At 34.5% G+C, this 14213-nt stretch overlaps 1 protein-coding gene across 1 annotated transcript in view; it reads right to left on the reverse strand.

Moving 5' to 3' along the window:
* The window catches only part of LOC128552709 (arylsulfatase J-like), a gene marked incomplete at its 3' end in the record, with an annotated part of 63326 nt that overhangs the window by 31905 nt on the left and 17208 nt on the right, over positions 1–14213 (reverse strand). Inside the window, exons 3-4 of the mRNA XM_053533756.1 lie at positions 7459–7642; positions 5963–6150 (exon numbers count right to left, since the gene is read on the reverse strand). Of these exons, the coding sequence (XP_053389731.1) occupies positions 5963–6150; positions 7459–7642 (372 nt within the window). The remainder of the gene's footprint in view (positions 1–5962; positions 6151–7458; positions 7643–14213) is intronic.

The following is a 14213-nucleotide window of genomic DNA, read 5'->3' on the forward strand; positions in this document are numbered from 1 at the left end:
GTCCCTGGTTATAACAACTTCTAATGTATGACCGCGGGCATAGGTAGGTTGATACACATGTTGATGTATACCACATGACTAAAGTACACTGGTAAATCTGACAGTATCTCGGTTTAATAGAATATCGAGATGGGAATTCATGTCTCCCACAATGATGATGTATTTATCAACTGTACCATATCTACCAAGGAAAGTAGAGCATTCTTCGTCTAGAAAAACACTAGTCTTTAAACTGTTTTGTTTTATTGGTGGTGGTCTATATATCACTGTCACTCGTGCAGAAAATCCATTGTTACTCAAATTACAATCCATGTATGTTATGTGGCAGAACACGACAGGTATGGAGGGGATCAGTTCCAGTTTGGACAGACATGTCTTATGTCGACAGCACGGACCTCTACGTCATCATGAATAGGGCACTGACCGGCTTACTTTATAGAGACGAGATACTAGAGCACATTGTGCGCCCGTGTGCCGGAGCCGTCGCTCCTTGCTTCGTCCTGATGCACGGCCGCATCGAGCAAGGGTGGTGATCTGGTACTTTCAGCAGGAGACCACTGGGCGTATGAACAGGCCGGTGAGGTCACCAGACCTCAACCCAAAAGAACATGCCTGTGACGTGCTGCTAAGCGGGAATTTCTCTCGGAATCGCAAGCCACAAGCGCCTGAAGAGCTGGCAGACATGTTTACCGAAAAAATACGAAAGTTTCACGGACAGACATCAGGAAGCTGATTAACAGCTTTAAGAACAGATGCTAGGAGGTGGTTCTTGCTCGAGGGGAACACACTCGTTATTGAAAATTGAATGCAACATATCTTCATTTAAAGTAAATACACAATTTACTGCTAGTACTTATTTGTGATTGCCAGTTAAAGTTACCCACATCTTAAAATAACGGTCGTCTACATAATCTTATAATGTTTCTGTTTCATGTTTCAGCAAATCAGAATCATAGGCCTAATAGGACACACCCGAGGCATGCTGGAAATAAAACTCCCCCTTTGTCACATTTACACGGTGTGCGTTTAGATTATGAATTTATTTATATGACGGTGCAATGAATTTCATATGAAAATATCGCACCACAGATCGCTACAAAAAATTAACTTTAGGTTACAAGAATATAAATTCATGCATTTAAATTAAACAAAGTCGTGACATTTTGGCAATCTAATTTCTAAAAGATTAATATAGTGGACCCGGTTGTTCGACTTTTTAACCCACAGTTAAACTAACTATTAATGTTAAAATCATCATACTACTAATCATATCTTGCTCAAAAGCAGATTACAGGTTGAAATAGCTGGGCCATGTTGAGTTTGAACTAACAAAGTAGACAGTAATATGTAATTTATGCCTCGGTCACAAAACCGTACGATGTCCGTACGGTTTTAAAATATCGTCCATCAATTTTAGAACCCTTACGGTCTCTGTACAATCGTAGCGTCTGGTCACAGTACCTATGGTCCCTGTACGATCTTGAGAGGATGCAATTGTAAGATACCCGTACGGACATTGCGTACAAGTGGTGCGGACTTCGCAAGGAACCCGGCTGTACTTCGAACGGTGTTCGTGTGTTGGTATGGCGTTCGAACGGCACTTGCACGGTGTCCGCACGATGTCAGTACGACAAGAATAAATCAGTTCGGCAATATCTCCCAGAGCATCTCGGGTTTCATCCGAAGGAACCCCTTAAAGTCCCATCGGGCATCTGGCATTAGTTCTTACATGGAGTATCATACTGGCCCAGCCGGAGGCGCCATTGCAAACATGGCTTTACCCAACACGTATGTCTCCGCTGCCGCCACCTAGCGTTCAGCTGCTCTTGTAGCAGTCGTGCTATGAGTATTATGTCATATTCGGCACGAGCCTGATGCAGCGCGAGTCGCAAGTGCATCAGTCTCAGACGATGTGGTTCCATTTTGTACCACGCCTCGAAAGTTCTTGGTGGAATTTTTATACCACCTTGAATTACCAAAGAAGTCGTACGGAGCCCGTACGGCAATCGTAACGCCCTGCGAGTCCTGTGCGGACATTGAACGTTCTCCGCACGGTGTCCGTAATATCGTACGGACATCGTACGTTGACCCTGCGAGTCCCATGCAATAGTGGTGCGAGCATCGGCAAGCCTCCCAGTTTTCCAAATCTGCACGGACATCGGGGCACGTGCGATCCCCGTAAGGGGCTCTTTCGAGCTGCTCCCGACTACGAAATCGTAGAGAACTTGGAAGCTCGATGAAACATTTTCAACGATTTCCCGGGTCTTCTACGAGTTCCAAAAAAAAAAGCGTACGACGCTCGTACGTGTTAACGAAGCCCGTACGACGCCGTAAGAGTTTGCCAAAATTCGACTGAAAATCTACTCGTACCGAGCTCGTAGCGTTTTTGTGAACGGGGTATTACTTCGACAGTATACAGTATGCGCGGTCCGGCTTGTTATCAGAACAAAGGCTGCAGAGACGCGTTCTATCCTTCTTGCATTACTTGTCAGGTCAGGACATCTCTTTGCAAAATTTATCCTGTTTAATGACTTTCTTTTTCATTTCTCGCTCTTTCTGTTGTTATTTTTTATTTTCGAAATTTTAATGTTATTGTTTGATGAAATCGGACGTTTGGTGGGAACGGGGTGAGAGAAGAAATTGTTGACCGCAGTGTTTTAATTTAGCAGGCGAATTTTGCCAGGGGTATACGGAGTGTGGGGATGGGTAGAGGGGGTCAGGGAGGAATGATTTTTTCACAGTGTATTCTATCGCCATAGAGAACATACGCCTCATCCGGGGATCGAACTGACGACCATTCTATCCGTAGATCTGCGCTGACCTGATATTAAACCATGGTATCTTTGTTCTGAATTCAAGAATATTTTGTCAATAATGTTATCAATTGACCATTGTTCTTTCTTCTACGTATGTGACATCTTCGAAATCGCAATGATTTGGGTCATTTATGGACAATTTGGTTCATTACAGTGATCGCTGGATCCCAACATCACACATTATGTTATATAATATAGTCAAGGTGTACCACTATTTGCTAGAGCAAGTACACGTTGTGAAATACTATGTACGAATTTGGACCATACAGAAACAGGTTCTATAAATAACACCAATCAAAATGCACTTCTGCTAGGGTATAAACAGGTAGACGGATGACAGTGAATTCATTCTGTATCCAGCGATTGATGTAAACACATAAAGGATTCAACTTATAATCTCAGTACCTTGATAAGAAAGCTATTGCAGCTACACTGTAATGGCGGATAAATCATATAAAGGAAGACGTTTTGACGTCCATAGACTAAAGAAGAGTTGCTGTATTGTAATTAGGTTTCGAACATTATGGCCAATGCATAGAAGTCATACCTTTATGGGATGGCCAAATGCATGTTGAGTTGCAGCTCCAAAAAAAGAAGATATAGGCCGAACATCATCTATGCGATAGGAATCGTATGTTGTTGATTCAAAGTCATCGTCTGGCGGGAACTTCAACAGAAAGACCAATGAAGTATTATATTTTCCAGCCTATAGAAGTTTGAGCTGATTATCATTAGTTGAAGGATGTTAATTTAAAACATTGCGTGATTCGCCTGATCCCTGAAATTATCTAGCTCATGATTAAAGTCATTTACGAATCATTGTTAAACCAATCATTTAGGCGTGGTAACCAGAGAAAAGAAATATATTTGAGATAGATACCGTAGGTCTCACTAGCTCTACGATTTAACCAACGACATTCTACATAGTTTGTCAGCTAGTCTGGGACATAGTCACCTTAGAGATTGGCCGATTTCATTGCTTAAGATACTAGTAGGCACTTCCCTGGGTCATATAACTCGTATCTTGAAAGTACTTCTCGGTCGTTACTTTACAAATGAAAATGGCTCCGAACCGTGTTTTTACATTGCCTAATTACCTTGCATGAAGGCCCGACTGTATGGATGAATTAAATTTACTTTCATATAGACTTTGGATGACTCTCCAGTGCAGCATTCGGTTTCTCGACTTGACTTTTTAAGACACGTAACTGTAATTTTCCGATGTAAAGACATACCCTACCTGCTTCGAAGAAGGGGTGACTTGTTCAACCTTTATATATATATATATTCTTTTAAATCGATCAGCTTGAAGAACTTATAGATCATTTGTTATGATACACTGCATAGACAGTAAATAAGGTGGGCTAATGGTTTTGCCCTTGAGATTTGCAATTGAATAATATCTGGATAAAAATATTACTTTCTGTCAATAATTTTAAGCTGCTTTTTTCAGTTAGCAAATAAATTGTCAAATGAAATTAGGCGCTGCCTATCCGAAAGGAAAACCTAATTATGTAAGGTAAATGTTGCATCTTTCCGCACAAATTGTTCTGGATGATATTGTCAGGAGGCGTGAATGCCCTTGTTATAAAAATTAGGGATAAAGTCTTCCAATTCAAAACAATTGGTGATCGATTCTGTCATGAGTTAATCGAATACATATATGAAATTCATGTAATTGAATATTAATCGATTACTTTCGTTTGCTTTGTAATCGAATACTTTAGGTTAGTTTGGCTAAAATAATCATGATTACATTCAATTACTGACTTAAGTTACTTTTTAGTCAATTGAAAACTTATATCAAACTGTGAAATTACCTTTATTAGCCGGCTACCCAAGAAACATTTGTTCGCAATATTTTAATTAATCCGGTCACCGGCTTCTGACAATATGTATATAGATGTCAATATATACTTGTAACGAAAAACGAACATGCTCATCAGTGGCCATTTTGTTTTGTTAATTTAAACGAACTGCTTATGTGAAAATATTCAAAACGTTAGGATTCGACTGTATACTTATACGGAAAAGAGACCATGCATTCTGTAGCCATACTGTTTTAAAAAATCAGGGGAGGCTCAATTGAGGAGCTGTTATATTTCGATTTCTTCAGGTCGCTCTGCGCGACATTTATGTTGTGTTAGTATAATGTTTAATTTTTCAGCTCGAACATTTCAACATGGGTGATTCCAATACTCCCGCTTTATAAGCATTGAGTATATTTTAAGTACCTATTGGAAATGCTTTATAATTTTGTCTTGTGACAGTTTGGGTGATATACAGGCATAACCTCAGATCCCCTCTCTAAATATCAGTTTGTTTTATAGTTCTTCTCGTTGTTTACTCGTTTAGGATAAAGCTGTCATTATATCTGGTGACAATACGCCGCTTCCGAGGAGGGATTGCACTCTGTGTATCATTGAAGGTTCCATGTGCACCACCGTATGAATACATCTGAGAATGTCTCTAATTTTTATTCTGGTACTTATGTGTAAATGATGAGTTCTGCTCAACCCGAGGCTAGAGTCTGTGGACGGTAGCTTGCATTACCATAACCGTTCATGAACAGGCTCAATAAAATTTTGCACATTTTGCATCTGGAATATAATTAAATGTATTTGTTGTTGGATTATTGAAGTAACCCGACTGCTACATCATTCTAAAACTATGTCTTCTTGATGTGTGGCTACTTTGCGCTGCATGAGTCTGGCCTTTTTGCTGTGATCTGTGCTTTTGGGAAATTTGATTTACCCTTACCTGTTACTTGTTTGATGAAAATATACTCTATAACACTGATAACATATCCGAGTTTGCTTCAAAGCATGCATGGTTGAGCTGAAGATCTTCTTACAAATTTAATAATACATTTTCAGTTACATTAACTGAGCTGCTCAAATTATTCATCGTTCAAAGGTCACAGGACAGTGTTCATAAAAGATATCCCCGACAGGTGAAACCCTAACATACGCGAAGGCGACAGAAGGCATGCACACCGAAACGTTTATTTTGCTGTTTTACTACCTTTTTTCAGTGAATACATTCTAGAAAATCACCGATTGTAGCTGGTGCAATTATTTGAACACTTAAATTGGAAGACAAGCTTAATAAATAACATACAATTACACTGTTTCAAACTGTCATACCTTGTCAACATAATGTTGTCGCACTATGCTTTTTACTTTATCAGCAAATAAATTGGTTGAGTAATAGCCAATGTATTTTGACATGTTCGCCGGTTGATCATTCTCTAGAAGATCGAATCCACTCATGAAATGTCTCCCAAATTGGTTTGTGATGTGGGTATAGTAGTCAGAATGGCCAGTGAGAAACCCTTTTGATTTTTTAAAAATGAAATCAAGTCAAGTGAAAACAACTCAGTTCCATGTATCGCATATACAGAGTCGTCGGTCTAAGGCATTCATCAAATCGCTTGGAGTGTTTGTATAGACCATACTTTTCTTCTCTTATTAAAACATATAACCAATAAAGTAACGTTAAAAGAAATGACGTTAAACTATAATCTACAAGTGACATGTATCACCGCTTCCTGGTGTGTAGATTTCTTCTTTCTTGTGAAGACACTAGTCAGGCTCTCCCTATTGAGCTAAGCAGGCGGGTCAACAGATATTGTTCAATATGCTTTATATGCATTTGTACTTGATTGTACAATGTTAGACATAAACTATTTTTTAAAATAGTGTTTTGTGAACTTTTGGTTTTTAAAAGTACAACCTTTCCAATTAAATTAACATTATTGTTTTCAGAAAAAATAATCAAAAGTGCATAGTATTTCTTGGTAGTTCGAATATTGCTGTGATTTCCGTTATCTAATGTATAGCACATTATCTAATGTGAAGAAAGCTAGAAAAAAAAAACTAGGAATTTTAGCAGGGGCACATACATGGTGAAAATGATATGCTATCAATATAACAAAGTATTCTGAAATGCATCGTGAACATGTATCAAACGTGAAAATTTACATAGTTTTAAAAATGTTGAATTTGAAATATCATTATTTGTCTTAGTTCGCTAATTCATGCAAAGTTTATTTTTAAGGGTATAATATACCATATGAGGACTCATAAAATTGCTACATTTTAATTAAATCCATACGTTTTCTTTAATGCATAATTGATTTTCTGCATTTAAAAGATAGTTACCTATGTTGCTTATGTAATGCTGAAAATCACTGCTCTTACGCTCAATCATGCCTTAAAGGATTTTTTTTTAATTTCAGACCTATTGACCTCAGAATTATAGGAGACGTATTTCAACTATATGAAACAGTTTCATAGACATTAGGTGATTTCCTACGATATATATAAGTTCATTACTGATATTACCTTGAAACGTCCGATAGTGCGCTACTTTGGTTACAATATGACTACAATTTCTTATTTTTTATTGTTATTACAATCAGTACAGTTAATTGGTTACAATTGTAATGTTCAATTATATTAGCCTTAGCAAAAGTTGAAAAATCAATCTATGCGTGAATAGTAAATACCAGTATTTATTATTAGGAGAATTCCTTATATAAAAATCATATATGTATAGAAATGTATTTTTACGTTGGCTGTTGTTTGCTGATAGTTTAATCGAAAAAATGGGTTCAAGTAAATAAAATCGTGTTTCGTACCAAAGAAACTATCAAACCCGCGTTTGGTTGGTAAGTATTCTGGCTTGGAGAAACCTACATGCCATTTTCCTACCATGTGTGTAGTGTACCCCGAGTTCCTCAGTTTTTCTGCAATTGTTGGGTTGTCCAGAGATAAGCCTGATGGGGTTGCTGGGCGTAAAACCCAGTTCAGACCTGTGTAAATCTAAGAAAAAAGGAATGTAAAAACAATATTTATAGTTACAATAGATACATGATATAGATTGCAGACTATATTTATATGTAGAAACATAAGACTATCATAACAATATGCCAGGCAAAAATTACAACAACTACAGCAATACCCTAGGAAAATCCTAGGTAAACAAGAGCTCGTAGAACACGAAATGGAGAAAATGGAATTCAAAACAGATTTTTCATACATTGAGTCTACACTGAAAGATACTAGTTTGCATTATGTATATGCATTGAACAGTGACATGGTGTTCAGAGTCAAATTATATTTCATACCGAAAACTCGGTCTGTCATTCATAATATAAGTTCATATGTGACAGGTGATATAGATACATTCAAATTATCGTACGTATTTACAGTTGGTTTTATTTTACTTTTTTGCGGTGTAATTTAATCTAGACATAGCCATGGACAGATTTGTTTCCTGAATGATTTATGCGTAAGTAACATTCGGTGGCCTTCTATTGTGTACAAACTATCACACACTCTGCGTATATATAATCGGTGTTTAAATAATGGATTAGAGATCATAAAAAGCTCAAAATTTTGCGATGTAGAAAACTTTATATGATATAACTGTTTTTTCAATCATGAGCACATATTGGGATGAATTACTTTTTTTCTTTTTCGTTTTCTTTTTTACATAAAGTAAACTCTACACTGTTATCTGACTTTAAGAGTCTTATCATGCAAAGTGAATGCACATTTGTGACATACAAAACATTTTTATAAGCAACATTGAATGGTAAATAATTGGAAATGTTTAATGTATCTTAAAGATTTTTTCTTTTGTTTTATTTTTTTTATAGATCTGTAGAATTATGACTATGTATGTACGTATGCCATAAAATAGAATATTTATCAAAAAAAATTTTTTAAAAAATACGCAGAAACTGCATGTCAACGTTCGGTGGATACGAACGTCTGCTTCTGTAGTGCATGAAACTATAACATACGAAAATAAACTTTGAAAAGGACATAACACACCACATTGACATGTGTATATACCAATTCACACACACTTTATAGACATAAACAGGAAATAAATCTGAGGAAAAACACAGAAGTAATCACACAAACCAACATACATAAAGGGAATACAGAAGGGCACTATCCATATCTTGTCATTTATGGGGCAATTCGGGATCATACTGGGTACTGTGTAGAGATTAGTGGAAAGAATGGTGTGTCGATGTTCCAAAAGGGAGATGCAGCTTACTATGTTGTTAGATACATACATCTATTTGTCAAATTTTGAGCAAAATGTTTGAAAACAAATTTAGATAAATGGTTGGCGATGTTTGTACGGACGAGGTTTTCCTGATCTGATCAAAGATATTATGTGAATAGAAATTAAAACAAATGAATGAAGTGCAATACAAATATAAAATAAAAAAATACAAACCCTACTGGAAGGCACATTATTTTCTCTACTGTTATTTATATGTACAACAAAGGGAAGTAAATCCTAAAAAAAAACAATATAATATAAGTTCACATAAAACGCTTTACCAGGTAGAGACCTAAAACACCTAAAAATTGGATATAACTTGCATGTTGTACAACAGAAACGTGGTCTCGATTTTACCCTACGGCCAGTAATAAGAAGTTACAATATCAGCTTTATAGAAAAAAAAACAAGGAGAAGTTATTCTAAAAACAAGGGTGTCTCATGGTGGTGAACATTTGTGCCAAGTTACATCAACATCCCTCCATGCATGAAGAAATGCTCCGGACAAAGTCATTCTTGAATTTGACCTGATACCTCTAAGTGTGACCTTGACCGTAGACCTAGTTCTTGTGCATGACAATCCGCCTCATTATGGTGAACATTTCTGCTCAGTTACATCAAAATCCCTCCATGTATGAAGAAGAAATGCTCCGGACAAAGTCATTCTTTATCTGACATTTGGCCTCTGTGTGACCTTGACCTTAGATCTAGGAACCTGGTTCTTGCGCATGACATTCTTTCTTATAGTGGTGAACATTTGTGCCAAATAATATTAAAATCCCTTTAAGGATTGTTGAGATATAGACTGGACCGGAAAAAAATCTTTTGGCTTTTGACTTCCTTGACCTTTCAGCTATGGGGCCGGGTTTTGCGCATGACACGTTGTCTAATCCAGGGAAATATTTGTGCCAACTGATATTTGAATCCTGTTTTGCATGAAAAAGTTATAGGCCGGACAAGAAAAAAATCCTATTGATATTTCATCTCAAAGTGTGACCTTGACCTTTAAGCTAGGGTTCTGGGTGTTGCGCATGACATGTCATCTTATCATGAGGAACATTTATGCCAATAAATATTGTAATACCTTGATGAATGACAGAGATATGGACCGGGCAGGAAAAACACTGTTGTCATTTGACCTCCAATTGTGACCTAGACCTTTGAGCTAGGTGTTCCGGTTTGCGCGTGACACGTCGTCTTATCAAGAAATATATTGTACCAAGAAATATTAAAATCCCTTAATGAATGACAGAGTTATGGACCGGACACGAAACAGACCCTGTTCATGTCATGTAAACATCTGACTGCCAAGTGTGACCTTGAACTTTGAGCTAGGGGTCCCAAAGCTGTGCATGAGACATCCTCTTATTATGAGGTACATTTGTGCCAAGAAATATTAAAATCCCTCAGTAGTATAGGAATTGCTTTCTTTGGCGTTATTTGGCCCCGCCTGACCCCTTGACCCCTTCTAAAAAATTCAACACCGGCCAATTCAAATTTAAAAATCCAAAGTCGACTAATTAAAAAAAAGCAAAAGATTTTAATAAATAATTTATTAAAATCTTTTGTTTAACCAAATGAAGAAAACATATATTTAAAAATAAAACCCAGAAGGAAAATTTAAGAGATTCTATATTTAAACTCCACACTTAAAATAGTTTAAAATAATTTATAATTGTTTGTTCATTTACTCTTTGATTGTTAACTTTTAGTATTTTATATAGTAAATCATACAACGGTACTTTGTTTTGTAACATTTTTATGAAAAATAAACAATAGTAACCACAGAGTGTACTTGTTTTGTTTTGATATTGAACATTGTTGTACTTTACATTTGGTATATATTCAATTACCTCCTTCGGCGGAGGAAGTCCAAATGGATCGAAATACAAAGCATTTCTCAGAAAACCTCTGGTTTTATCAAAGTACAAAGTATTTAAGTAACAAACCCAATGTGTTCCAAACCCAACAGAGTCGTCCAAACTTATAATTCCACATTCATTATTCGACTTTGATTTTGGCAAACCTGCGGTCTCCGAGAGTTTCACTCTTGGTAAATTATTTCTACTAAATACACCCCTAAAATTTTTAATTTTTAATTTTTTAACCCATTGTTCAATTTCAAAGTTATGAAATTGGTTTTTTTATAAATTTTATTTTTTTTTTACTTTTGGAATTCGTCTGTACGGCCTCCGTTGGGAATCAATCTGTAATCCTTTCCCACTTAAAACAAAGATGTAATAAAAGGTATTCCTAGACTAGCAGCCAGCATCCCCCAAAAAACCGCCATTTTGTTTCTGTTTTTGTGTTAATTTTAATCACTCCAGACCTACTAGTTGCTTTTTTGTTTAGGTGTAAGATATGGTGATATCATATTTTTTCTTATTATTAGCTACTGAATCATACCTTTCCCCAAGTAACTTACTAACACCGGTACTAGCCAGTCCAGAGAGAGCTCCGATGCCCAGAAAGCTAATTTTTTTGGGAAAACTATTTTCGCTGCCATTGGAAGAATTGTTTTTCCTAAAAAACCAGCCAAAGCTCCTAAAAATCCACCATTTTGACTGGACATCGGGTTTTTTTTGAAATTGTATTTCTAACCCTTCTTATTTCTAATAGACTTTTCAATTTGATTAATTTGTGTTTTTGTTAAAAGTAAAGGAAGTTTCCACTTTATTGTTCATGTTTTAATCTAAAATTATATGGAGTTTTATTATTATAAGCTTGTGCTAAATTTTTCTTTTGTCCATCTTTTTGGTTAACTTTATATTCAATATAATTTGATGACATTATATACTTTAATTTATTTTAATTTTATTTTATTTAAAATTTATTTTATTTAAAACAATAACAAAGTTCATTTCCAAATAGTATTTATTTCAACTGTTTCCTCATACAATACAATTGCGTAAATACGATATCTTGCGTGGGAAGTGTATTGTTTTTAAAACTTTTTAATGTAATTTGTTTAGGATTTTCTGTAATTACTTCCTTTTTATATTCTAAGTTAAAATGAATAAATCCATACAAACTTTGAAAATTAAATCTATTTAAGAGACTTCCAGTACTTTTTGTTATTTTGTTTATAATAATAATTAATTACATGTCATATATTTTTGGGATATACTTGTGTATTCTTTTTTCTGGAAAAAAAACACCATTACCAACTTCAAGACGACAAAACTCAAAGTGCAATCATTATCTAATACATTAAGTTTAAATGTATCTTATAAAAGAGGATTCATTTCTTGATTATTACTTTTGTCAGGTCGTTGTAAATAAACAAATACATGTTGTGGTTTTGTTACACCAGCCGTTATTCTAAAAGTTGTATTAATCTGTTGTGTTTCAGTTGATTGTGTTACCATTTCCCGAAGGTATGACCATCTTGCTTTTGGAAATTTCTTTCAGAAATTAGATTAAGTCCAAATTCATTGAAAATTAAACTGGAACCCATAGAATTAATTTTGTTACAATTACCCTACCTGGGTCTCCGCCAGCCCCTAAAATTAATTCATCATCATCTGTCAACTGCAGTTTTTATTTGAATTTGACTTGGAGGTATAATATTAGTTTCTAACCCTGAAAAAATGAATAATTATTTAATGGAATCTTAACATTTACCTCTTTATTACCCAGGATTAATCCTTTCTAAAAGCAAAACCTTTATTATCATCAGCAGCAGCGTGGGCAGTAGTATCTAAATAAATATTTTCTTTTGTTCCAGTTGATTCTGCATAATCATTAGATAGTTCAACCAGATTCTTTACATTTATTTACCTTACATAAATTTTTTAAATTTCATAAACAATTTTTCCATTTTGTATAACCACAAAATGATCAATTAATGAGCTGCATTATTAATTAAAGCAATTTGACCTCCATCAGCATAATTATTACCGCCAAGCTTATTTATTTTAAAACTTATTTAAAAAATTTAACCATTAAACCAATCAAAATATGAGCTTCTATCATTAATTGTAAAGTGATTTCGTTTTTTTGTTGCTTAACATTATTCCAAGACAGATATAAAGCTGTATCTAATTGAATAGGAGTTAGTTCGTATCTTCACAAAAATGTTTTGTTCTAAACATGTTTTTAATTATTTTTTTTATTTTTTATAAATTCATCGTTAATACGTTTACGCGTCCCCGATCCTGACAATAATCATTTAATTTTCTTATATTAATATCTCCCCCTCCTTACTATTTTTACTGTTATTCTTTTCCCTTGTAATTCCTTAAAAATTTAAAATCACCAACTGCCGGAGCAGGTTTTTTTTTTATTTTTCAACAATTTTATTAGCAGCTAAATTTCCAACTTCCATTCCAACCTTTTTGTTCCACTTTCAAGTGCTGCTTTTCTGCTGTTTCCAAAGCTTTTTTTTCCAGCTGTGCTAATTGAAGATGCAACTCCACTTGAAAACAATTTAGTTAAAGTGTCAAAGATACCTGTTTCCGCGTATAATTTCTTCCCGTGTTAGCTCAACATAAATAAATATTCCTTTTTTTTTTATCATAAACATTTTTGTACATTATATAAATCAAAATTTTTTATTTCTTTTAAAATTAGTGTAAAAACTTGTTTCAACCTCATTAAAATTTAATTATTCAAACCAAATACTCTGTAATTTATATTCTAATTGAATTTATATATATTTATTAATTTCAGAATATCCAACTTTTTTTGGGGTTCTTTTGTAAATGGATAAGCTCTTGTTAAATCTGCAGTATTTAAAAGCATAGATAATATCACTGAAATTACCATCAACAAGTGAATTACAATAAGATCACAATGAATATAAATTGTATCCACAGAGTTATTTTATATTTGGTGTTGTTAGTTCCCCATTCAGTATTTCTCCAATGCTTTTTTCTAAAAACCCAACCAATGTATGAAAATTTGACATTCTTAAATCCAACATAATATTATCTTTAATTGAAATCAAAATCTTAAAACTACTTAAATCAAATTCCAAACTTATTGGAGCAATGTCTGATTATCAAATTCATAATCATCATTACTTATTAATGTTTCCCTTATGAAATTATTAATATCAGTGTAACTGTAAGAACCATTTGTAAATATAATATCTTTCCAATCCTTACCATTATTATAACGAATTCTTTTATTATCATATTCATCACTAATATTATGCCAAGAATAGTCATAGTGTTAATACTATCCAAACCAACAGCATAAGTTTTTTTTTTATCTAAATTAAAGACGACCAAATCTGATTGAAAAATTTCACTCGGAGTATTTTTTTTAAATCATCTTTAACTGTTTCAAACTTAATACTATTTTTTG

Source organism: Mercenaria mercenaria, unplaced genomic scaffold (genome assembly GCF_021730395.1).
Source record: "Mercenaria mercenaria strain notata unplaced genomic scaffold, MADL_Memer_1 contig_3071, whole genome shotgun sequence".
Taxonomy (NCBI): domain Eukaryota; kingdom Metazoa; phylum Mollusca; class Bivalvia; order Venerida; family Veneridae; genus Mercenaria; species Mercenaria mercenaria.